The sequence below is a fragment of the Primulina eburnea genome, chromosome 15 (assembly GCF_022965805.1).
Source record: "Primulina eburnea isolate SZY01 chromosome 15, ASM2296580v1, whole genome shotgun sequence".
NCBI classification, from domain to species: domain Eukaryota; kingdom Viridiplantae; phylum Streptophyta; class Magnoliopsida; order Lamiales; family Gesneriaceae; genus Primulina; species Primulina eburnea.
In genome coordinates, this window is record NC_133115.1 from 36750050 (window position 1) to 36777847 (window position 27798).

Consider the following 27798-nt stretch of genomic DNA (forward strand, 5'->3'; position numbering starts at 1 on the left):
TGGGCGGATGTGAAGAAGGTTCTTAAAGCAGTAAGGCGGGCTGGTCGAAATGCAGAGGTATGGTCATTTCCCTACAACCCAGAATACTATGAATAGTTGAATACAGTCAGCAGTACGACAACTACTCTGGAACTCCAGCAAACAGTCCAGTTACTGATGATTTCTTAGCTGGGCCACCTTCTATGTACAACTATTACGAGCATGGGTACAATGGCCACAAGCATGGATACTATCAGCAGCCACCTTCCTCGACTATCCTCAATGAAAGGGCAAGTACCATGTTCAGAGATGACAATGTGACTGGTTGCTCTATAATGTGATGACGGGGTTTGATGAAAGGAACATTGTGAATATACACATTTATCCTTTATATATATATATATATATATATAAAAATATTATATTTATGATTCGTGTAAGATGTAAATAACTTCTTGTTGGGGTTCTTGTTTGATTACTGAAATTTCTGGTTTTACATTCATCGTCCTTTCACCAGTCAACTGACATACAACCATTGTTTTGATTGTGAGGGAACGCGTGTGTTTTGGAGAGGGATTCCAGATGTCTTATGGTTTTCCTAAAAAGATGGCTTATTTAAGGAGAGAGATTGCATATATCTTTTGGTTTCCCGCAAAAGATGGGTCCAAATAAAATTTTCAACCACTAGAGACCAAACTTAGAACCATAACCTCACGTATATAACTGCCAAAAGAAGTATAAACCTACCTCCCCACAAAACACAAAGCAGAACCATCTGTAGAGCTAGAGTCGAGAAAACTTGAGAAAGATACGAGAACTAAAAATGGCAAGCCTAGCACAAGTTGCATTCCTCTTCGCTGGGGCTCTATGCTTGATGTGTCTCCCTGGCATCGCCCACTCCACAGTCCCTCAATTCTTTGTTGAAGGAAAGGTCTATTGTGAAGTCTGTCGAGCCAATTTCATCAATAAACTCAGCGAGCCTATGGCAGGTACTACATTGAATTATATGATTCTAGGAAACACAATGTGCGGCAGACCTAGCGTGAAACTTTCATCATCTAAAAAATACGCAAAATATTTTAAAATTTGTCAATTGAGGTGGACGATCGAACTTGCACCCAACGGGATTTCACTTGTTTCAACTGACATTAACCAACCATCTCTAGGACAAAACTGGATTCATTTTCATAAGCTTCTTGTCCTTGATGTTCTTACTGCTTACATGGTTCTAGGAATAATGATGTTCTAGGTGCCATGCATGCATCTCAAAAGAAGATCCAAAAACCATGAACTCAGGAACACCTAAAAAAACATTTGAGATTACCCCTGTTTATCTTTTTCCAAGGACAACACATATATGAGCAGGATTAATGTCATGTTGTTTTCATCACTTCAGGGGCGAAGGTTCGATTGGAATGCAGAGGAGAGGAAGCAGGTAATATAACATACAGCGTGGAGGGAGAAACCAATGGCATGGGACTCTATCGGCTGCCAGTCGAGGGTGATCATGATGAAGAACTATGCGAAATAACATTGGTGAAGAGCAGCAGGCCTGATTGTGATGATCTCCCAGATGAAGGATGGGCACAAAAACCAGCATCAAGAGTCACACTAACCACTCACAATGGTATTCAAGGCGACACCCGCAACGCGAACCCCCTTGGCTTCGCCAAGAAAGTGGCACTGCCACAATGCTCTGAGCTCTTCAAGGAGTTAGATATTGATCAAGACTCGTAGATCAAGGCACACAAATTTGCATCTTTCATAAATTTTTGTAATTTTGATTCTGAATAAATTTTGCTGTTACTTGGGTTGATGTTTATTGGAAGGCTTCAACATAAGTACTCGTTTCTTTTATGTTTTTGGAAATTGATGGTTTAGTGATCGTGAAGGATGATACTACAGTTTTAGACTGAGAGAGACATGTAAGTGTAGTGTGCAATAAATAAAGCTTACTCTTTCCAATATTTATTTGTAATCAAGGAATGTGCGGCGATTTTTTTCTTCTTTCAATTTTCAAAAGTCAGAAAATTTTGTTTTCGCTTTCTTTCAGCTGTATCATTTAAATTTGTAAAAAAAAAATTGCAATGCACATAAGAAAAAAAAATTGCAATGCACATAAGAGCTCGATCAATTATTTACATAGAAGGAAAAAGTTAATCTGGAATTGATACAAAAGCTTCGCCTAACCTGTAAATTCAGAAAGAATTGGCACCATCATGAAAGGAGAAAAGTTAAGGGTCGCTCCAACTACCATTGTCTACCTCATCATCACTACCAATAGCCTGAACCAGAGACAAGATTAAATATAGAAAAAAACATGACAAGTAAATGCATATATGGATTGGGCGAGAGAGATACCTGGCGAACTGCATTTGCCTTTTACAGAATTGCAGTAACTTGAACATGAGCTTGTGTACCCGTTGGTGCAGCTGGTTTTGATGTCACAGTTGGTCGCTGATTAAATAACTGACATCATTAAACAGGTTAGCATGGGAACACAGAATACAACAAGAATGTTGATCTTCAAGCAATCATGGATCGAGTTGTGCCTCATATATGTGTGTAGTTGATGATGAATTGAATAGATAATACCCCGAGTCCTGATGAACTCTTCCTCAGTTTTAGCCTGATTTGGGCTATCCATATAACATCCTGGATCATCCAAGACCCGGAGTCTAATGGGGTATCACCAGATTGCAAATGCTTCGGGTTCTTCTATAGGGTCGAATCATCCAATTGTTTGTTAGTCCGGCGCTTGGAACTTTTAACCCTGCGCATGTTGGATACATATGTGTAAGTACATAATTTAAGTTCTGTCGGTTTGGTATGATTCTTAATTCTCAAGTCGAGAGATTATAACTCACTTCCGCACAAATTCTTTACCTATACCAAATACAACAACTAGCGCAAAGTATCGCTCAAAATCAAAAACTGGTAGGCAAGAAAATTGATGCAACTTAGTAGGAAATTGAAGTGGGGTTTGAGCTTTAAATAATTGAAAACCAACACAATGAATATGTATGGTGGGGTTCTCCAACTCAGAGTAATTGGAGAAGAGCGCTGGACCCAATCACTTGGAGTGGCAACTCTTCCCGTACGAGAATTAAAGCATTTGTTCGACAGCTTGATAGGGAATTCACAGTGTTTGCCTTACAAAACTCAAAATTAAGAATGGACCACGACTTTAAATTAGTGCGCGCTACGTTTTCTGAGTACAGAATTCTTTGTATGAATTATCAATTACAATTAGGAGAGAAATGGAGTAAATTCGAAATTTACGTGTTGATGTTATATTTTTTATGTTCTCTAAATATCAATAGGTAAGGTGTGCCAACCGTCAATTCATTAAATTATAAAATGGTTATAACATTGATAAAGATGTAATTTTGGCTGATATAATAACGACATGAACATATCGTATCATTTGTTCGATAAAATCACCAAGCATAAAATAACTATAAAAAAAACCGATTACTTCGACGGTGAGATGAGGAGGAATTGTACCGACAATTAATAGATGTGGTGTGATTCAAAAGATAATCGATTTATCCATGTGATAATTTTTGTTGGATTCTTAAAGTTAATAATAGAAACTAGACCACAAGTCAAGTTTTGATTAAATTTTTGAACCGACAAAAATTTTAGTGTTTAAGCCAATCGATTTTTTTTTTTTTACTTGATATCGACTCTAAAAATTATAGTATAATAATAATAATAATAACTAGCAGTATAATTAAACTCGAGTTTGGTGAAAAAAATTACAAAAAAAAAAACACACCTTTCCATTTTCTGAAAGTCAATTAGGTTTTTCATGAGAAGATCTCACGGATCTTTATTAATGTGACGAGCTTGCTCATATTTACAATAATAAGAAATATTTTTGACATAAAAATTTGTACTTTTTTATTGATGATTCAAATAAATTATTTGTTTGACAAAATTGACTCGTGAGACCGTCTTATAAAAGTTTTTGTGTTGTTATCATACATAATTTATGATTAAATTTCAAAATAAACTTATAATTTAAATAATGATAAAGATCTAACAGATTATAGACGTCAATATTACTTTTAAAAAATGTATTTTTTATGACATTGAGACTGCGCTAGCTCTAATGTAATATACTGTGATTATCATGCATGCTACTTTGCTTATTTAGTAGTGCTGAACTTGATGACTGCAAGTTGTTACGCATACGTACTAATAATTAATTAAGTGTCGGGAAATATATATAGTGGCATGTACATTTCAAGAAATATCAGCGAGTTGTTATCAGGGCATGTGAGGAGCATCAACTCTAATAGTTATTATCATATGATTTCATTAAGTTAACTAATCACAATATAAATCAATTTAAAATTTTATTTAAGATGATTCCATAATTAGTTGTAATTTCAAAATTAAAAAATAATATAATAAACATCTTGTTTACAACCATCAAATAATAAACATGCTCACACAATTAATTAAATAAAATAATTAAATACAAGCATTCCTTATTTCCAGGACATGTCCTGATATATTTATAAATATATACTAGGATAAATACTACCAAATAATTTCAAGTGTGGCTCATTCCAGAAGTATAACTTATATTCTCATAATGACTTGTGGTATCTGTTATTTTCTTTATACAAAGACAATATCAACCCCTTTTGGAGTGCGTAAAGGTCCGTATACAACAACCATAATAAATATAAAATGATCTATAAAATGATATATGATATGAAATACATATATGTCGTAGAGGTATCAGATTAATTGCTCATTCATTGAGCATGTATAGTATCAATCGAATCGCTATCAAATCATAAAAGCTCGAGCAGGCACGCTGAACTCAATCAAGTATAAGAGAGTAAAAATATATAGCGTCGGCAAAACGTCATTAAATCCCAAACCTCAATCAATCAATCATAGAGGCCATGTATAGATGTCTTTACGGGCCACATAATATCAAACAACATATCGTATTCACAACTCAGAATCAATCTCAAAATTCGATTATGTTAAGATATACAATGATCATAGTTCAACATACATGTCATGTATCAATATATGTATAAAATGATTTGTGTTAATAAAATACTTATTTTATATATCGATATATCAATCATGAATGTCATGTAAATCAGTTCAACTCAAATAAGCTCAAATAAGGTATATAGATATATAGTTTCACTTAAATCAATCAATCATATATCAAATGACACGAATACCTATAATATATTACTCGATGGCAACGTACCTTATTTATTATCCCTTTCCTGCCCACCTTTTGATTGTTAAATGACTTTTGGGGAACTGCTTCAATCTAAATATTTAATGCTATATTATTTCATCATTATCCATTTCCAATTTGAATCCAACTTTGATTTGTCAAAATCAGTATGTTATTTCAAATTCAAATGATTCGAACCAATTACTATTAACATTAATAATAAACTTATTAATTTTAACCCATAATCAACATTATTTAGTCATCCGATCCAAAGAACCATATTTACCAAGTTTCAAGTGTTTACATTATAGAAAGCCTTATAAGGAAACATATTAACTCTTTTCGAAACTACTTCTGATCGAGTTGCAATTAAATCCATATGTATCCAACAACTAAGATATCATTTATATTCTAAAATTTCAAAACTGGGTAACGTTCCTTGACTGATATGACTAAGTTTCGGTTGCCTCTTATATCATAATTTATCTCAAAATAGCCTCGAGTAGGAAAATGATATGTAAACTTGTAGATAGTTTTGATACAATTTAACGAGTAATTAATGACAAGTCCATAATCATGGTTATAGGTTGCTAGCTACGTGTTTAATTTCATAGTGATCTAAACATGAAACACCATTTCACGTCTCTTCGTTTGAATTTAGCGCCGTTCTATCTTCCAATAACACTAAATCATTATATTGTACGTGTAATATGCTATATTATTGGTGTGGAAATAGTAGGCTACAAGACAAATGCTTGTAATAATTGTACATTTACCTCACTAGCTTTTTACTTAAACACCATTGCACTTCAATACTCGTGTAAATTAGCATGAAAATATCGGCTAATAGATGGTATATATGGTGGTCAATCGTCAAGTAATGATTACAACCGAAAGTATTTAATTTTCCACAATGAAAGATAAATATTGTTGTGTATATAAACTACATTTCCGTGCTTTCCTAAAATGTAAAATTTCGCTTTTTCCATTCATAATCACTTAAAATCTGAACATCATATCCAATAAGATGGTACCAGGTCCTTGCTTATAATTTCAGGAGTGAACCAGTAGGATGATGACCCAGGTGAATCAGGTAAGAGCTTGGTGGATGATTGCACCGAGTCGAGTTGATGCGCTGGAGATGATTGTCTAGGCACCTAAACCTATACTTTCAAGGGAGAAAGAACGTTATATGGGCACGAGAAGATTCTCCGATGTGACCACTCCGATGATCAAGTCAATGAAGGTTTTTAGAGAGAAACCGGTAATAAATGTTGTGGGCAATATGAAAAAAGAATTAGCTTCTTTAATGCTAAACCAACATGATATTTATAATAAAAAAGTTAATGATGACATTGTTTTCAGTGTCCACTTACTAATTATGGCAAAATGGTTGCTCATACACTGCTTTTCTGACACGTCAAACTGTCCCTTTTTGCCTTGTCAAATCCATGGGATCTTGTCAGTAATGATTACCAAGATAAGATATCACATACTTGTGCACTCGAGTAAAGTACTATTTTTGAGATAACAAGGGTAGAAAATCATCATCTGGGAACTCGTCTGGAAGTCTGGCTTCTGGCAGCATGGGGAGATGATGTCTCGGCAGTCATTTGTCCGGCTATTATCAAACAGGCCCAAAGCTTGTCAGGACCTAACCCATAATCAGGATCATCCAGTACCCACGATCCGGGCTTCCTCGGGGTATCACAGTACTTGTAACGGAGGAAAGACTATACACATAATTTGTTCTCCTAAATGCATCTGCTCAGCGCCACAGGTATATGATTTTGTTAGCGCAAGTTCCAAATAGTTGTAAGAAAGAGATTAATATCCTACACCAAATCGTTTAATGTAAAGTTGTTGGCGCATTCATGCATATGATATTATATATATTAGGAAATATAATATGGTTAATGATGATGGCTTGAATATTAATTACCTACACCAAATCGTTTAATATTTAAATGGTAAAAAGGTAGCGTTTCGAAATCGAATCAGATTTTGTGAGTGCTTTTCTGCAGTTGACTCGGTTACCTTTTATATTTCTCAGTAAATAATGTTCCGTCAAAAAAAATTGATTAGTTATTTAATGAACAGTAGCCAGAACAACGTTAATTAACCTCGAAAATCTTTCAAAATATATAAGAGAGGAAATAGATTTCTGTATATATGATAATCGAGTTACCATAGCACTCCAAATCCAAAGATAATTAGGATAAATACATACAGTACGTATATACTTTTTAGTGCTATTAAATTTAAAACAAAATAATTAAATTTCAATCAAGATATCATTGATTTAAAAAGTAATTAATAGTGCATTGTACTTTTTAGTGCTATTTTAAAAATACAAGTTGAAAATAAATGCATGAGAGAGAAGAAATCATACATAAAAAATATATATATATAAAGAAAATAGAACCCCCAAGGGCCCATATCATGTCTACTCAGTAGACCCTAAACTCGTTGTTTTCATCTCTCCACTCTTTGGAAAATAAATTGCCACTTTTCTTTCTTTTCCAATTGCTAAAAATAACCATGAATTCTCCTCCTGCAACGATCATGTCCAAGGATTCTGTCGAAGCTTCAGCCAGCAAGCACCAGAAGCCGCCGCCGCCTCAGCCTCCACTTAGCCGCTACGAGTCTCAAAAGAGAAGAGACTGGAACACTTTCGGGCAGTACTTGAAAAACCAGAGACCTCCACTCACGATATCTCAGTTCAACTGCAACCACGTCCTTGACTTTCTCCGATACCTAGACCAGTTTGGAAAAACTAAGGTTCATCTACCAGGTTGCATGTTCTTCGGGCATCCCGATCCCCCCGCGCCTTGCACCTGCCCCTTAAAGCAGGCTTGGGGAAGTCTTGATGCCTTGATTGGACGGCTCAGGGCAGCTTACGAAGAGCACGGCGGATCACCGGAAACAAACCCTTTTGGCAACGGATCGATCCGCGTTTACTTGCGTGAAGTGAAGGGATGCCAAGCTAAGGCAAGAGGGATAGCATTTAAGAAGAAAAGAAGAAGAAAATCAACCATCCGATCATGAATCCGAGGCAACCCCTCTTGAATTAGCAAGGAAAAAATGGTAACTTTAATTTTGATCCTATTTAAATCATATGCGTAAGTTATAATACTTGTGTGTGTGGATTTTTATTTCGTATCTAAAGCAAGTAGCTTCTGTCTGGTAACTTCAAATTCAACGTTAGGATTCATGAAATTAAACCGACCACAAATCATTAGATTTTCAGTTAATAGCATAACTTTGATATATGACAGCTATCTAGAACCCATAGAGGGAAGCAGATGAAATATGTTCGGGCAGGACCACAAGATCACAAAGAACAATACTAGTATATTAAAGAATGCTATACTAACAGACAAACCCTAGATCCACAAAGGAAAAACCCTAAATTACATAGCCGCTGTGGGTGAATCAGCTCCAGCGCCTAGTTATAAACTTAATATCAGATGAAGGGAAAAAATATCATGTGGTAATAAACTGTTAAATAAGTAATTAATTAAGTCCTTCTCTTTGTTTCTCTCTCAAATCATGCAAAACACTATTGATTTTGCTTCATAATTTAAATGTTTTCTTTTTTACTCTTTTTGGATTCTTTAAGATTTTGTCCCCCAAGAACGACCTTTCAGCGTATCATCTTGTCTGTTTTTTTTTTCACGACTGTGGACGTGTATATAGATACCAAATACACACACACACGCTTAATTTTTCTACTCCAGAGACTTATCACTAATTTAGTAAAACTCCAAACAATGTGTTTAAACACATACGCTATGATATATATAGTAGAACTTTTGACAAAAAAATAAATAAAATTGGTGAAATTATTTTTGTTGCTTCTTGTTAGTTGCCACGTTGAAGCGAAATATGCACAAGGCAAGAAAATGCATGTTCCAATACTGTTGACCTATGTAAAATTAGTTTCTCAACATAAACTTTTCATCATTACACCGGTCAATTAGTTCAAGGGATGCATAATTTTCTTCTTCCCTCTTTCAAATTAATTACCTCATATTGCTTCATTATATCCGATCCGTGGATGAAGTTTTCCTTAGAAAAAATAAATAAATAAATTACAGTTTGTTAATTACATCGTTGAAATTATTTTTATTTGTTTTATATAATGTATGCACATGTGTGTGCGCGCGCGCGCGTGTGCGTGTGTTACAAAAGTTTCTTTCAAAATTGAACCGACGGTTTTTAGTTCTTTGTTTACTGAATGTTTATATGTGCCGAATTTCTATAAAATGAGAATATAATGAGTATTTCAATATCAATATATAAACAGTAGCAGAGCCAGGAATATGGCTTTACCCCGAACTAGAATTTTAAATTGTAAAATTTTTTAATATTTTAAATTGATCTACTCAGGATAATATCATATTAATCCAAAATTAAACAAAATTTCCATATAAGTTTTTTTAAAAAAAATTGGGCCAACAAGGCTTTAATCACCGGGGCTCCGCCACTGTGTGTAGAGCTATTTATATATGCATACATGTACATATATATATGTGTGTGTACATGTATATTAACTCTATCAGAAATATTTCATGAAATGCTTTGTGAATTTAGGTCATTATTGTATACCAAATGATTAGCAAATAACAATGGACTTGGTTTCTGTCATTACTTTTAATTTTCTTACCTCATGTTGTAATTCTGTCTTTCATGGTGATATCGTAGTGGCTCAAACGTTGTATTCTCTATATATCGATGTCATTGTTCTCGAAAAAGACATGCCTGTGAAGTTAATTAGTGGCTAACTTCGCATAGAGCTATATGATCTGGTAAGGAGATAGAGTATATATTGTTAACTGCAGAACTGAGTTCCTACAATGATGCCCACATTTTGACCTCACATTAGTTAGCTCTTTGTAGTAAGTCGGTGTAGATGAGCTAAATATTCAAATTCACGCTCTCTATTTATAGCTTACCTTAAACGAGACTCGTTCTTCAATCTCAAAACAAAGACCCCTCGGCGATCGATCAAGTCAAATGACTTAGAGATGGCGAGCGTACCCAAAAGGAATGAGTAGTTTTTTCGTCTATCAAGATCAGGACTATATATGGTGGTGTTGTTTACGTTTATGTTGATTGACCGATGATTTCGGTTGAATATAAATCTAGCAAGTGGATTAGGTCAAGTTATAGTAAATGGTTGATGAGTCTAAGTATCGATCCCAGAGAAACTAATATTTAATTACTAGAATCTATATCACTTAACTTAAGCTAGACAACATAAATATAAAGATGATATATGGATTATTAATCTAAACTATTAAATAAAATAATTGTAATTAAAAACGAGGGATTCCAATATCAAAGAGTAATTCAAATTTAAATAATTAAGACACAAAACGGTACCAATGTCTACTATGTTGACATGCGTTAAAATTCAATTAATTATTTAATTCTTGACAATCATGGTGAAATTCCGAAATTTATTTATTAAACGATTCTTCGAGTTAATAAACATATTTAAATCTAACATTCAAATTATTTCTAATTGAATTTAATTATATCTAGATGCGTTAAATCTTCGTGGAATTTTAGTTTTTACCTAAAACCGCACACTGAAACCGATTATTATTTATAGTCAGTTTAACCATGTGTTGATGGCATTTTTATTGCTATATTTAATCAATCGTCTTTTGATTCAAGATTAATCAACATACATGTAAATAATTGACCAGGCTATTAACAAAAAATATTAAACTAACATCAATCAATAATTAAAATCAATAAAAATAATATATTGAAATAAACCAAATATCAAACAAAGTATTGTTTGGCCCTATAGTGGTCTTAGTCTAAATAAAATTATTTCATGAATTCAAAACCGAAGTGTAAAGTCAAATTTAATTCCATAGAAGAAAACAAAATCAAGAAGGAATAAGATGAGTTCTCAGTGATTTTTGGCGTGTGTTGAGGAATCCATCATGCTTCTGTCTATCTTCCTCCCTGCTGATGTCTTCGTTGTAGCCTTCTATTCACTTCTTCCACTTAGTCCTCTGTTCTCTCCTTCCTCTACTGTTCACTTCTTCCACGCCGCTGCCCTCTTCCTTCTGCTCCCTTCTGTTCACTTCTGTTCTCTTTCCCTTATTCTCTCTCCTCCTCTCTTATGCTATCTTCCTTCCCTCTCCTTCTTCTCTCTCCTCTACCTCTCTCTTCTTTTCTCTCACTGTTCACGTCTCCCTTTTATATTTTTTCATGGGCCTAATCCTCCAACTCTTTGAAGCCTCTTTAAAGTATAATAAATTTATCTTATCTCTCGATTTAAACATTTTTTCACTTTTATTCAAATATACAATTATTAATTCAAATAAACACGTAATTAGGGATAAAAATTCTAGATAAGAGAAAATATTATAAATCAAATCCCTAAAATATTTGTAAGATTTGGCCTTATCATTGATTTTCAGAACAGAGAGCAGAACGAGTTGAGGGAAGGAAATTTATTTTTCCGCAAGACAAATTTGCTCGTTTTTACGTGCTACGGAATGACAATCGTCCCAAAATATAACAACTCTAATCCAAAAAGGTAGCACTACAAATTCCGGATGTCAGCTAACAAAGATATGGCCGAGCTTTCAAGTTTTGGAGAAAACAAATGCAACGAAATTGTATGCAAAAAGTGTATGATGAATGCATACAGAGGGCCTTTTAAAGAGTGAATCACACAAACCATGGAACACATCCAGAGGTCACACCCTTCTGCGACAAGTCATGGGACGCACCTTCTGTGATAAGTCATGGGGAGGGATGCGGCTCTGCACAAAATGCCAAAGGACAATCACGAGATGCAATTATTTTCCAAATAAACTTTATATAAAAAGATTAATATGGTCAAGAGACCGCACCGCACTGCCCTGGGCCGAACCGGCCGGTCGCCGCCCGTGTGTGTCATCAAAACCCAGCCTATCAATGTTTTCCCTTTCTAAAAACTTCTGATATACATTGTGCTCAAACCTTTAACTCAAACTTGGAGTTAATAAAGAAAATTATTTGGCACATTTCCTCGTATAAAAAAAGTCTTTTCTTGGCACATTTTTCAAAGTTCATTCGTTACTCATACTTATCTAACAGCTGCTTTAATGTTCCGGAGAATATAATAGGACTAAAATCTCAGTCCTCCTGCATTAGCAAATCCCGATCGTTTATCAACTTTATATGTATTGCTTATTTCTTCTTTTTGAATGTCCTCTGTCCCTACAAGCCTTTCCGGGTATATATATATATATATCCTGTCAGCTAATCGTAGGTAGATATCAGTGTGTGAAGATATCAGAAATGTTTTGGATCAGGAGTTAATTAATTATATATACGGGGGAGCATGACTAGATAATTTTATGTCTCGGTTTATATACTAATATATTAAGTGGGAAAAGCCATTCACGTCAATTTAATTTTTTAAATATAATTTTACTCTATTTTATTTCAAATAATTAAATTCAGTGCTGTTAACCATATTGTTAATGTTGTTGTCTAGTGATTTAATTATATATATTGTTTGGTTTAATAAAGATTAATCATGCACAAAATTGTGACAAAATTTTTTTGTTTCGCAGGTATTATGGTTAATAATTGTGTAGAATAATATTGGAGCGAGCAAAGGAATTCAAGCATAACATACACATGCATATATATATATGTGTGTGTGTATGTATATCCGCATCAAATTTCTTGTCTACCCACTATTTGCAGACATATATATGTATAATCAAAGTTATGTAAAGTTAAGTACTGGTTAATATATATATATATATATATATATATATATATATATATATATATATATATATATATATATATATATATATATAGAAAGAAAAGATATCACTTCATGGATGTATATATATACTTAATAATCTACGTACTTCGATCTCTTTGCTACAAGATTTGTACTTTGTGTGAGCAGTGCGATACAGATCATCATTGAGAAAACATCAAATTTTATTATCTTCCGAGTTTTCAATTTTTACACTGATATCATGTATGCACACTTTTATAGTACGATACGATTACGACTTCTCATCTTCCGCGGAATATTTTGGGAAAATTGCAAAAAAGCATTCTATAAGTTAGTCTTTTTACTTTTTGTCCCATTATTGATCAAAATTTTATCTTACTGCATTAAGTTGGAATTTTCAATATTCAACGTCAGCAGACGTACTCACAATACGAACAACGAAAATAAGATCCAACTTTATTGAACTAAAATCAAAGTCTACATACTTACAAGGCTAAAAAATAAAATGGGTCGATTTCGAGATGATTTTTGCAATTTTCCTACTATTTTGGACTTGTATTTATGAGTATATATAATCAATATTGTTTCAATATAGCATAACTTGATTTTAAAAAATAAAAATTTCACTTTGAGATTTATAAGAAGTGGAATATATAGGGATCAAGCCTCTCAACCAAGTGACAAAATTGCTTCCAAAGGGGACTCAAATTCGAGTCTTATAATTTGTAAAACCCTTCCCAATTCAAAAAATTTATATATGTAGACTAAATATTAGTAGCTGAAATTAAATTTAATAATTTTTTTAAAAAAATATTAAATTTAATAACAGTTAATTTACTGGTTCGTTAAATTCTTGGAATTGATATTCGAAAAAACTTATGCTTGTTTTCGTTCTAGCCCAATGGATCTCTATTTACGGATTGACAAAAAAAATTATTATTTTAAAAAAATTTAAAAGGAGAGTTATGAACTTATGATTATAGTTTTTTTTTTATCTTCTTAATACATAGCTGAATAGCATTCTCACAAAGCACGATTTTGCCATTGAGAAAACTATGACGAGCAAGTTCTTGGGCGACTTGGTTGGCATTCCGAGAGCAATGCTGAATCTAAGTTCCTAATGAGTTTGCAGATATCAAATGGATGGCTTCCGCGATATTGTCTTCAACAGAAAAAAGTTTGTGACTAGAAATTGGTTGGATACCCTCAATAGCACGGGAATCCAGTAGCCAACATGACCATCCCTGATGTCTGGCCATCAATAACCCTTCGTGAATATCTTTTAGTTCTGCCACATAAAAGGAGAAGCGACTTGTTAAAATGCGACATTCAACCAAAAAAAAAGATGTCCATTGCTGTCTCCTATACCATTCCCAAAATGATCATGAGGCTCAGAAATAACAGCGTCTACATTCACCTGAAAACACCTGTGGGCGGTGGTTGCCAAGATAACAACCAGGGTTGCCTTATGCTATTGTGAATGAGATTATGAAGATTAGTTCTGAAAATGTCCCTTGTCACATCTGCTCGAGCCATTACGTCCTCTGGTGTCTGAGATAATACATGGAATATCAATTTGTTTCTTTGCACCCACAAGCTCCAACATATCAAAATAAAATTTCCCAAATTCCATTCTCTGCCATTGTCCAGAATATCCTATTAAACATGTCCCCAAAAAATCCTACAGAGAAATCCCTTGGTGTGAACCTTAATTTTATCATCCAAAATACGTGTATTATATCTTCCGGTTGTGAGCCACATCTTGGGCATATCTTGCCCACCGTAATACCTCTTGTTATCAAATTTGTTTTTAACTGGTACAGCGTTGAAAAGTATACGCCGGAAATGAATTTTTATCTTGTAATTGAGAATCTCGAGATTCCACAACTTGTGAAGCCACTTTGTGAATCCATAATATAAGCCATTACTTGTTGAAACTCATTATCCCGAGTTAAATAGTATCCGGACTTTACCGAGTATTCACCACTGGATGTGTAGTGGAGCTAGTTAAGTTCCCCTTTCAGGTTAAGGAAACTGAACTCACTTTTGAATGTGCAACTTGGCACATTCTTTACATATAAAATGTTCGCATAATTTTCAATTTTAATTTCCTTTTTCATATTTACGACTCATGGCATGCGAAAGCGGGAGCCATGACTCAAAAGAGGTATTCGGAGTTCGACTTCTCTAGTTTTCAAAAAACGACCCATAATAAGTCAGCACCATGTAGTATTAATATCCGATTTCACCATAAATGACTTTGGAAAAAAAACAGATTCGACACATTAACCTAATAATGAATATGTTAAACATTAAAGTCACATGCAATTTGATGCGCTTGGATTGGATTCCAACAAATGCGTAAACTTTTTAGGAGCTCCTAATGATGGGAGAGTTACATAGGTAGCATGTACAAATGGATCAATACGAATATAACATCACATAACACATTCTCATTCGTTGCAGGGTCGGCTATATAGATAGGAATAATAAATAAAAAAAACATTTGCTGTAAATCACCTTTTTAAGATGCTATTGGCATCGATCTATCATATACATATGTATAATCCATTCTCTTTTATATACAATATACCCAAATTCTTAAAGGCACTGCCCACTTGCCAGATGCGAGCTACAACTCCATTATTATTTCCATGCATCCTAACCACTGTGGGGACTATTATTCCATCAGTATCAACATAATTTAATACACGCAACATACAAGTTTCTGTAAACTAGTGATTGTATACACACTTTATATATAAGACCGTACATGATGCAATAATTTAATGAAAAGCACTAATGTGGTTCTAAATTATCATGTATTTGTTTCTATTTGAGAAAAAAATGATTAACTTCTTGTAATGTGCTCCGTCAGCGTCTTGTTCTACCCACTATATATATGAAATGAGCTATAGTTTGAGTTTGTACCTACTCGATCAAATGAAGTTTAGCTTTTGATCATGTTATTAGCGAACATCAAAGCTCGTGATGATCCCTGAAAAGGTGTATTAAACTTTCTAGATATATGTAATTAATGTATTACAACTCAGCCATATATCCGTGTGTTTAAGTGAGTATCTATACATTCAGTTTTGATATGATATTCATCGTTAATCGTGCCAACATATGTGTCAACTAATAAATCACATCAGTGTCACTTCGTTGGTGGATATAGAAGTCGACATTGTTGATGAACAAACATAATAAAACTACGTACCCAGTTTAAAATTGCTAAATGAGAATTGCTTTGCAGCTAGTGGTGCCGGCAGAAAAGGGAACTGGAACCAGGAAACATGGAAATTGATTGTGTTTCTTTCCTCAATGAAATAATTATAATGGGACATGTTAATAATATTTTTATTACATCAATTGATGGTGGAGCATATGAATATTATTAAGAAATTATACAAGATAACATACAAAATCACCTCAAGTTATTATACATACATCATTTATTTAAAAAAAGAAAAAGAAAAAGAAGAATACAATTAAAAAACGAAGACTGAATAGTAGAAGTGGGATCATATTCAATACCAATCTCTAATATACGATAAGTGAAGTCAAATCCTGAGTTCTGTGTGTCTCATCAACTTGATAAGATCACAGTAAGTCTGATCAATTTTAATTTTTCGCTCTCTCTGCTTGAATACTTTATATACAACTAAGAGGATGAAAGGTAAAAAAAAGACGATCAAGAAAATCAAATATTTCAGCTTCAAACCCTGGTGAACTGATGTAATTATGAAAATGACACTGAAGGAAAGTTAAGAAAAGGAGAAGAAAAAAACTTACTGGCATGAATTAATCAGGCTTCAGATAGGGTCTCTGAAATGCTCTCCAAATGGGGCCTCCACACGCCAACGCGGCCTCGCCGCTGATCCCTGTGCGTTGAAATCTTCTCCGATAAAATCTCACTTAAATAGCGATCGGAAATGAGTGGATTTGTCACTGAAACATTGCTGCCTCCATGTAGCGTTCGCTGCACTGTTGTTATTTTCGGAATACTCTTTCTTTTTCCTCTTCGATCGGGTCTTCTCCGGCGCCGGAGGCAGCGGCATGAGGAAATAAATTTTGCCACGCTGAAGCTCCGCGTCTGAAGAAACGACGACGATTTTGGGGCACACACCTTCATCAGAAGAAGCCTTTGATGGCTTCTTTAAGACGTGTTTGGGGTGCAATTTCATGATTTCTGCTGCTTTCACAGTGCCACCGATTTCTTCAACGCGTCCATTAGCATGCACGATTCGGATCACGTCGAGTGCCCCGCATGGCAGAATGCAAGATATGCAGCATCTGATTGCGTTTTTCATGGCTCCGATCTTTCTAGCTCTCTCCCTCTCGTTTTTCTTTCATTAGGAGAAATGAAGTGAAAAATTTAAGCTTACAAAAAAGAAAAGGGTCTTTTGTAAAATTAAAGAAAAAGTAGTGGGAGGTTGAAAACAAAAGTTGTGAGTTCGATGAATTGTTGATGCACTTATTTATATTCAGTTCATTTATTGATTTATTTAAATATAGAGGTAGAGATACAATTTGAAGAACATTATACACTCTTAAAAATACATTTTAAAAATTCCATAAAAAAATACATTACAAATAACAAAATATGGTTTGTGAAAATCATCTTTCATATAAAATATTATTAGTTATCTCACGTCGATTAGATAAATTCTCCGAGAGTTACATAATGGACTTGTACAATCATCTCCCTAGTGTTAGATTTTGAGATTGAATTATGTCCAAATCTCAATTTTAACATGGTATCAGAGCTCAGGTTCCACAGTTATGTATTGAATTGTCAATAGTTGCACCACCCATTATGTCCATAGTTGGATCATTTGTAAATTTCACACTTCAGATGTTCATTCATGGACGTGAGAAATGTATATTAGTATGTCTCACATCGATTGGATAAAATCTATATGAGTTGTATGTATGATTTTGGACAATCTTCTCTCCTAGAGCTAGCTTTTGGGGTCGAGTTAAGTTCAAGTTTCAATTTTAACATAAAGCGATGCCAACTTTTTAATGATATTCTTTTGGGTTATCACTTCCTTGGAATAAAATCAATTAATAATTGCAACTCATTTGTACTTTGCCTTTGGATCCATTCCGATCCTACACTTCTTCTCATCCCCCCCTCCCCACCTTTAGTTCAATAATTTCGGGTAGGGTGTGAAGGGCTGGGGGGCTTATTCATGTGGAGACACATGTTCCTCCATGATTGGTATATCTAACTCATCCAATTGACCGAGCACATGTGTTTAAAAGGATACGCGACACTTGTCAAGACATAGTTGATTTGGCCATATCATGGAGGACAGGCAAGAGTTGGAAAGCTCTATATATATGTAGATTAAAGAGAAGGGGATATATGGGGTTTGTGACTGAGTATAATGTGTGAAGAAGGGGAAACAAATGGGTCGATTATTTGGGGTTTTGGAGATAGATAATTTGACCTTTTTCTTTTGGGAGTGTCAGTGATATTTCAGTATTGACCCCTAAGCAAAACCATATATGGAATGTGGCTTCGTTGGAAAGTGGACATCGGGGGGAAAGGGATTTATTTTAGGCTTTTGAAGTCCTTTGACCCCGTGGGCCGAATTTCGCTACCCAAAAAAATAGTTAATCAAATCGGTTTAAGGCAGAGTGCTTGATTTATCCTGCTTAATTGTTGCCATTTTAATGTCTAATACAACATCATGAGGATCCAGACCATTTAATGGTTGTTAGTGGGAAACATGTGAAGGATGGAGTAATATTCACTCTATCATTTGTGTTAATAAGTTTGTTTTGTAATATGTTATAAAAATAATAGGCGGAACAATTTCTTCGCCTTTTAGTTGCAAAACTACAATGATAAATATTATATGTATGTGTACTATTTCATTTTGATAATTATAGCTTTCTTTAAATATATCATTTCTCACTCAAGTACCAAACGTTATTTATTTCAATTTTGAGGATCGACAAATCCTATATGTCATTTAAATATTTTAGTTTATACTACTTACATGAGTTATATTGTGTATTTTTTTATTTTAAAAGAATCAACTGTCATTCAATTTACACAATATCTGAAAACTGAAGGATGCTTCCAAATTTAAAAATCGAGTAACATGTAAGGGGCCAATTTAAAACTAAAAGTTGATGCAACTTGTTTCTTCTAGTTTTATAATCGAATAATTTAGGATCGAGCACTTGCTATTTTATCAAAAGTTGTAGTTGGTGATAACGATATAAGTCAAATATCTTAAACCATGCAACACCTGAAACACCATATTTTAATTATTTTACCCAACATGGACAACTATTGACGGTTTATATAATGTCTCTAATATTTGCGACGGTTGTAATAAAACGTCGCAAATATTTTATTCGGGACGGTTTTTGTATAAATTGTCGCAAATTTAGCGATGATTTTGTCCAAACCGTCGCTAAAACATTATTTTTTTTTTTTTTTGTAGTGATCAGATTTTTCGGGAAAACCCTTAGAAAACTTCAAGTGGTAAATTAAGTATCAATTGATGTATACATGAAATATTTTATTATGACGTCTATAATGACGTGGGATAACGTTAAGTATTTTGTAATGAATTGTGGAGTGCTTTATATGTTTATGTGAATAATGTGATGGCATTCATGTATTTTTGTGATTTGATATGCTTAGATTGATAAATAATCCCTATTTTTATCATTTGAAAATGATAAAATAAAAATATATTTATTTTGAAATGAATATTTGGGATATTTATCGATTAGTCATGTTAACTATTCAAGGGAAGCATTTCGAGCCTTGACTCGTTGGTTGCTATCATTATTGATCTATTGAGATGTTGAGTCATCGATGGAGCGAGTGGTAGGATTAGATCACTTCTGACATCTCATCGATGGAGTGAGTTATAGGATTAACACAATCATGATGACTGCATGATAATTGACCGGGTCGCTACCGGACCCTCGATGCTACGTGTATGGATGAGCAGCAGATTGATGTTTCGTTGCTGCATTTTTGGCACAGGTGGCCACTATTCCAATTGCTAATGCAATTTGTTTGGACTTCGTTTTGGTATCCATTATTTTGTTGTTACCGACACGTATTGCATCACATTGCATTTTACTTGATTTTATTTCATGTAAGTTATACTTGTCATAATTTTTCTGCTTCGTCGTACTGATATTATGATTTTATTTAGAGCATATAAATGTTTATGTTGTTTGAAATTTTTTTGGATTTCATACTTATAGAGAGGTCATGCCGAAATTCCTATTGGCCCAATAGAATTATTTTTCTTTCACTGTTTACAGTTAATGAATCATGTAACTTTTCAATAAATGGATTAATATCATTTAAGTTCCAACATGATCACATTTGATGTTGTAAAATTTTATGTATGATCTTTTTCAATCAAGTCGAAATTTAAGATCTCAAGTCGTATTCCGGATTTTTTGTTTCTTTAGTTTCAAGAATCTTCTTAAAATCAATACACAGAGTATTGAATTCTTAAGCCAAAGAAACTACTTGAATGGACTTACTCATATTCACGTGTTTAGCATAATCTTTATAGTTCATAATTTTCAATATTTGCATATTACACAGAAAAATCAATATATTCTTAGTTCTTCAATAAAAAAAATTGAAAGACGTTACATTAAAGATTATAACAAAAAAATCAATGAAAATTTTTAAAATCTATATTTGAAAAAACTTTCTTTCTTTCACATGGATACTTGACTAACTTGAAAGTCCGAATAATCAAGCCAAAAACTCTTCTGACGCCCGAATAATGTTCTTGTTTTCAAGTCGGATTCATTCTACCTGGTCACCAACATGCACAAGAGAAGAACTAAACTATGTCCAAAAAAGTGTTCACTCAACTCAGTCCATTTTCCGAGCAGCATATGTACCTAGTCGACAATGGCAAGATAAATGTAGCTCTCTAAATGAAATTTTCCTTAGGACAAACAATAATAATAATAATTATCTAATTAATTATGACCGACAATAATGGAATTAGGGTTAAGATATTTGTACGCTTAAGACATGGCCCAAATTTATTTGGACCACAGACACCATACAAGTTCTTGAGAAGAAAGCCCACGATTACCTTTGCAACAAGACAATTGAGATAGAGTTGGAAAATTTAATAAATGATGTGACGCACATAACGAGCTGAAATTCGGTGTCTATTTCAAGAGCAAAACGTTAACGAACATAAAAAATTATGAGATGATTTTACGAGTCGATTTTGTGAGACGGATATCTCATTCAGATGACTAATGAAAAATATTGTTTTTAATATCAAAATTATTACTTATTATTATAAATATGTGCATGATTGACATATCTCACAAGAAACCTATTACATTAACGAAACAAGGAAGCGTAAATTTTGGGTTAATAAAACGACTTGAATGATAATCTTCATGCGCACTATAAAATCTAAACTATATCAAAAGAATATTATGATGTAAATACCAAATTTTGGATATATTAAACATGCATGCAATTATCCATATAAAATATATCAAGATTCTGATTTATTTAGATTATAAAACTATTAGGCTTGTTAACCATATAATAGACAGAGAGGGAAAAAAGGATGTATAAAAGACTTTGCAAAAATGGTCTTGAAATTTTCAAATAGAAATTTTATAAGCTACGAAGAAAGTAATCGGTAAAGTTAAAAGGAAGAAATTCGGCAAGGTGTGAAAAAGATGGGAAAAAATGAGCAGAAGATAATTTCAAAACAAAATGATATATAATAGAAACAACACATCCAATTATCGTCTTAAAAGACAACGTCTATCGTGATGTACCTCATGTTTAACGTTGTAATTTTAGTCTTTTTTTCTTAACGTGACACCGATGTGACATTGATACAGTGCTGACTCGTGTAATGTCATATTAATAATTCTGGGTAAAAATGACCATTCAAAAATGAAACTTATACATGACTAAAATTTAAATTTTATAACATAGATAACCAAAATCACAAAGAGACAAACATACACGACCAAAAAAAATCTCTACATATGGATTAAGTTTTTTGAGAGTTGTATATATAGATTGAGATAATCATACCTACTTGAGCTCAGACCCATCAATAGATGTTTGACAACTCTTATGAGTCACTCACTAATTTCTTACAAATTTCACACTCTATTAGGCGTGAGAGATATGCGTTAGATATCTCACATCGATTACATTAATTTCTTTTGAGTTGTATATATAGATTTTGACAATCATTTTCTTAAACTAACTTTTGAAATAGAGTTAAAAGCTAAAATTCATCATCTTAACAAAATTTCAGAAATAAATTATATAAAGAACGTCCCGTCCCAATCCCGATACTGGTTTTAGTCTCGTGGTTCTAGGATTATTGGATTAATTCCATTTTATGTGCAATAAGCCTTTTTTTCCTATCCCGTTTTTAGCAAAGAGTCTAATTCGAAATCTTTTTTATTCCACTAAGAAGTTACAATAGAAAAACGTACAAATATGAGCAAGAAAAATAATAACCCGAAAGAATTTACAGAGTAAGACAATTAATGTGTGTTTTAGTTGAATGAGGCGGTGTTTGTAAATATTTAAAAATCTATAATATTTTTTAAGTATTTAAAAACACTATTTTAGTATAGCGGATAAAAATAGTTGGACGTAATGAAAAAGAAAAGGTTTAGTCAATTTGTACATTGAACTTTCTATAACTAAATTCTTACAACATTCATTCATTCTTTTTTCTTCAACCTTCATTCTCGAGTTCTTCTTTCTCTTTCAATTCTCGAGGAGATTAGCCTCGCAACACCTTTTCAGCTAGATTAGCCCATGTAAATATAACATGTTTATAAATTGTCGATCAATGGTTTAAAATTCTTTCTGTTAAGATTGAAATTTGGACATAATTCAATTAGAAAAACTAGCTCGAGAGGGAAGGATTGTTCAAGTCCATATATATAATTTTCATGTATTTTATCTAACTGAGATAGCACAATTAATACCTCAACAATTTTTAAAATTAACATTTTATTTCGCACGGCATTTTATGTTAAAAGAAACTGTGTCCCAGCAATAAAATAATTCCTGATTGATTAGTCAAAGAAAAACAGATCTGGTATACATATTCAAAATATCACATGCAGGAAGGCATCAAACATGCTTACTTTACGCCCCATTTGTTACTCATCCAAGCGATCATTGGGCCACAATAATAAGATTAAAAAATATATAATATTAATTTTTAAAAGACCTAATCTTTAGAAAGAAACACCTCTTCTTAGGGGTCAAAAAAGCAAAGCATGTGTGTGGTTTTTAACAGAAGAAATTGGGCGTAATTGACTTTGTTAGCATTACCGACAAATCCAGGTGCGCTGTTTTTTTCATTTCGTTTGGTTTGGTTACCATTAATTACGGGGACTTTCGTCCCAAATAGTCAGCTGTCACATGGCACAAAATGACTTTCACTATATTTTCAATATTTCTAATCGTACATGTTTTTTTTTTAAAAAAATATGTTTTTTTCCCTTCAATTTTCAGACAAAAACTTGTATGAGAAGGTCTCACGAGTCGTATTTTGTGAGACAAATATCTTATTTGAGTCATCCATGAAAAATTATTACTTTTTATATGAATATTACTTTTTATTGTGAATATCGGTAGGATTGGTCCGTCTTACAGATAAAGATTCGTGAGACCATGAGACCTACTCCAACTTTTATGCTCTGTGAATCAATTCGATGGTTTGTTTCTGGTGGAAAATTTGATTTTTTTTTAATTTCATCTCATTAGTCAAATGATGACTTATGCCATTGAAAATGAGTATAAGGTGGAATGTCGCAACTAATGTTGAGCTAAATTTCAAGAGATTGAAACTAGTCAACTCTGTCTCCATCCGGTGTTTAAGCTCACAAATTGTTAGTAGATAATTAATATTAAACTCCAACTTGACAAATTTATCCCTACGTTTCTTACGTTAATCTCTATAATTTTTATATTGAAAAGAGCGGTCCCCGCCCGTGTTTTGCTCCTCAACTTTAATAAACTTGGGAATTGTAGAAAAAAAAGAGGCGCGAAATAAAGGGAGTTGGGGTTAACTGTCATTATAACCCAACGGTATATACGTGACGTTTGTCCCCTCCATCTCCAGACAATCAAAGTATCATACGAAAGTGAACGGTTGGAAAAAGAACAAAACTGTAATCGAAATTAAGAAAAAATGAGTTTGATATTTAATGTTTTTCTTTTGGGATAGAAATGAGTTTGGTATTTAATGTTTTTCTTTCGGGATAGAGGCCCACCGGTGTCCAAAATCCACATGCATATGTCAATCACTCGTCTCCATTCTCCGCTCGACTAAATATTCATCATCTCAAAACACACAAGCAAGCAGAGGTCTTCTTCAGTTCTTTCCTGCCCCTTTTTCATCTCTCTCCCTCCTCTCTCTCTCTCTCTCACTTTTTTCTTATTATTCACGCTTTTTCACCAGTCTTCTTCCCATAATTTGCGGAGTGCGCGTTCCTTTTTTCTCTCTCTCTTTCTGCCTTTGGTAAGTGAAGATGCATCTGGGTTCTGTTTATTTGGTGTTTTCTTGGATTTTTTTTTATATATATATTTTGGTTTTGAGGATTATATGTTCCCATTTTGATGTTTCAGGGGGTGTGCTGGAAATGTAAGCTTTATAAGATTGTTTCTTTCTATTTATTATGCTTACTTGTCACTCATTGACGAATGTCAGTTCTCGGAAATCAGATTATGGCCCTGTTTCTTGACCAAACTTGCTTCTTGTGAGAATTTCTTGTGTTACTCGGTAATTTATTTTTACTATTAAATTTAGTTCTTGATGGGTTTGGTACAAATTTTTTGCGTCTGGAATTGATGGGTGTTTAAGGAATCTAGCTGAAACATTGCTCCCCTTCTCTGCTGAGGTTTTGTAAGTTCTTTGGTTATAATTAATACATGTTTGCGTAGGAGCTCAAACAACTAAGCCACTAAAATCAATTGCTCGCTAACGAGTTCTGGTGGAGCATTAAGTAAATGTTTGGTTAATTTATTAGCTGTTTTATAGTTGTGTAACGAACTTTAAAGATGAAATTTCTGTCTGATTCAGATTTTGATATTTAAGCGAGCTGATGGAGAACAGGCAACTAAATTTCGATGCTCCGCTTCTGTCTGTACGGAGATTTTCATCGCCCATACGCTCTTCAGAGCTCGTAAACCACAATGGGTTCGAAAATACACAACCCTATAGACACAATTCCCTTCCATTGAGCAAATACGATTTCGAAATGGAGGAGGTGACAAAACCAGCTTCAGTTCCATTTCACTGGGAAAAAATCCCCGGAAAATCGAAAGGTGGAGTCTACACACCAGAGGAACCTTCCATTACACCGAGGCTTCCACCTGCCATGGTATCAGATGCCATTAGACGCAATTCCGGTGAAATTCCAAGGATGGCACACGGAAGGATGTCTGGTCCCTTAAGATACAATTCGGGTGAAATTCCGAGGTTTCTGCCGGGACGGGCGTCGAGTTCTTCAAGACACAATTCTGGTGAAAGATCGAGTGATCAGAATATTTGTAGAACTCAAACGGAAACATTAAATTTCATGGACCATGCTAGTCTTTTGGAGAAGTTGAATGAGAGTTTAGATTGTAAAGATGAATCTGATACAGGAAGTGAAAATGCGGAATTTTCCGATGAACTTCACTCAATTTCACGAACAGAATCATCGTCCTTTAACTATAGTGTAAGTGGTCTGAGTGGGTACCATAGTTCATGTGTGAAACCATCTGGGACATTCTCTGTTGATGTTCAAACCCGAGATTTTATGATGAATAGATTCCTACCAGCGGCCAAGGCTGTTGTTTTGGAGACACCACAGTATGTCATGAAGAAACAGTTAGTGGCAAATCGAGCCACCTAAAGAACAGATAAAGAAGGTGATTTCTTGTGAGAATAGGCCTTTGCCAAAGCAGTACGGTTTTGATTCGATGCAGAAACGTAGCGAGTACACGGATAATGTGGAAAGCGATGATGAACAGGAGTTCCCCGTTCCAGTGAAAAAGCGGGGTAAAATTTGGGGGATTATCCCTCGGTTGTGTGTGAAGAATACTTTGTGCCTCTTTAGTCCTTTGCCAGGAATGAAATTGAGAAACCACGATCCAAATTTTTCAGCAGGTGAAATTAGGCGACCGGCTCAAAAAGCATACAGCGGTCCTCTGTACAAGGTAATTCTGAAGTTTCACTTGTGCAAATGTAGGAAAAACTATGGTTAATATAAAATCAATAATTTTATAATTTTGAAATCCTGCAGAATTCTTGCCATCCGACTCCTCAGAAAAAATTTCATTCCGGATTGTTACCTCGGGACCATCAAGAAATCGAGAAAAAACTAGCTGATGATTCGAATCAGATTTTGAACTCTCTTGGCTCATACAAATCAGGACTGTCCCCCTTGAGGCGTAACAGAAGTGGTGGCATATCTCCCTACCGAAATGAATCTACGAAGCCTCCGTTCCGTGAAGGAGCGGGCTTTCTTGGACTTCCCAAGGAGGTTGAGAATGACCGTGCCAAGAAAATCGCATCTTCTCGCAAAATGTTTTTGGCCTTGCAGGATGTATCAAGGAATCAGACAAATGGCACCCTGAAGCCTGAATGTGCCATTGATGGAGTGAAGGATATTAAAATGAATCAACTTCCCAATCAAGAATCCAGTCCAGCTTTGGAATCTGATGTAAATTTTGGTACGCAAGATGAAAATAGTCTGGAATGTGACGAGCGAAGAGAATTTGATCCTTCTTGTATGAAGTCTCCATTACCTCCACCATTACCAAAATCTCCTTCCGAATCATGGCTTTGGCGTACTCTGCCTTCCATTTCTTTGGGCAATCCATTTTCGCATCCGCCGAGTAAAAGCCCATTTGACTCTAGGAAACAGGTTCAGCCAGGTTCCAAGACTGAAACCAAATGGGAGACTATTGTCAAATCTTCTTACTCACGACATGATCATGTTCGCTATTCAGCGGTAACTTCACCTCCACCTTCTTTACCGAACTTTGTACTGTAATCGGCAAGTTTTATACTGAATTTTGCCTGATCCCTTCCATTTTATCTTGACAGGAGCTAATACCGTTTGGATCTCATAGAAAATACTATTCGTAGAAAAGGAGAAACGATGGGACAATCTGTCCGTTTCTTTCTACTCTTCCTTTTTCCATCCATGCTCATATATATACAAGTGCAAGATATTTTTCCAGCACTTCTAGTTTTACTTAGCTGCTGGGAACTCATAGGCAAACATACATCAAAGCTGTTTTTCTATGTCATCAGGCGATAATGTGTGAGGTTTGTTTATTATTGTTGAATGCAGACGTCTATTTTGTGTGACCACATGGTGCTATGTGTCTCTCACATGATCCAATTATGATTTGATAGACAAACGCTCTCAACTAGGCATCCACAAAATCCATTCAGACAAACAGGCCGTCGAGTTTATTTTTGTCCATGTTTATATAAACGAGTCTCAAGTTCGAGACAACATCTCATGTAAAAATTTATTTTAACAAACATCTCCCAACTTTAAAAGGTAAAAAAAAAAACCGAGTTATAGTTGTAATAATAATTTTATAAAGTTATGTATCACTCCACTTGTGGCAGCTCGGTTGAAGATTGAGACATAAATATTACTTGGTTTTGAATTACGAAAATAAAACCATATACATTATCATGTTATTTGTTTTTAAATATTTTTTTATTCATTTCATATATCCCAATGTAATTATTATTTTTAATTTTATTTCTAGTTACCGTTGTCATGTTACATT

The 27798-nt window shown here is 34.1% G+C and overlaps 2 protein-coding genes, 1 long non-coding RNA gene and 2 pseudogenes across 3 annotated transcripts; 3 read left to right on the forward strand and 2 right to left on the reverse strand.

Annotated features, from left to right (window-relative positions):
- Positions 1–719: 719 nt before the first annotated feature.
- LOC140814555 (olee1-like protein) lies at positions 720–1946 on the forward strand. The gene is made up of 2 exons (XM_073173577.1): positions 720–968; positions 1376–1946. Exons 1-2 carry the CDS (start codon positions 803–805, stop codon positions 1714–1716), a joined length of 507 nt encoding a protein of 168 aa, XP_073029678.1. The 5' UTR covers positions 720–802; the 3' UTR covers positions 1717–1946.
- Positions 1947–2109: 163 nt separating this feature from the next.
- On the reverse strand, positions 2110–2784 carry LOC140813513 (uncharacterized). Its single transcript, XR_012113967.1, has 3 exons — positions 2575–2784; positions 2341–2448; positions 2110–2264 (listed from the first exon to the last, which is right to left on the reverse strand). It is a non-coding gene; the product is annotated as an uncharacterized lncRNA (long non-coding RNA).
- Positions 2785–7628: 4844 nt separating this feature from the next.
- Positions 7629–8274, forward strand: LOC140815709 (protein LIGHT-DEPENDENT SHORT HYPOCOTYLS 9-like). Its single transcript, XM_073174772.1, is given in 2 exon segments — positions 7629–8213; positions 8216–8274. Coding segments are annotated over 2 exon segments (531 nt in total). The 5' UTR covers positions 7629–7741.
- A 7147-nt stretch (positions 8275–15421) lies between these two features.
- LOC140814969 (uncharacterized) lies at positions 15422–17432 on the reverse strand (annotated as a pseudogene).
- Positions 17433–24292: 6860 nt separating this feature from the next.
- LOC140815710 (uncharacterized) lies at positions 24293–27041 on the forward strand (annotated as a pseudogene).
- Positions 27042–27798: the final 757 nt, after the last annotated feature.

Bases quoted from the DNA above. Each gene is read 5' to 3' on its own strand.
- LOC140814555 (XM_073173577.1), top strand. From the start codon at position 803: ATGGCAAGCCTAGCACAAGTTGCATTCCTCTTCGCTGGGGCTCTATGC. The intron at 969-1,375 runs GTACTACATTGA...TCATCACTTCAG, and splicing joins ACTCAGCGAGCCTATGGCAG to GGGCGAAGGTTCGATTGGAA.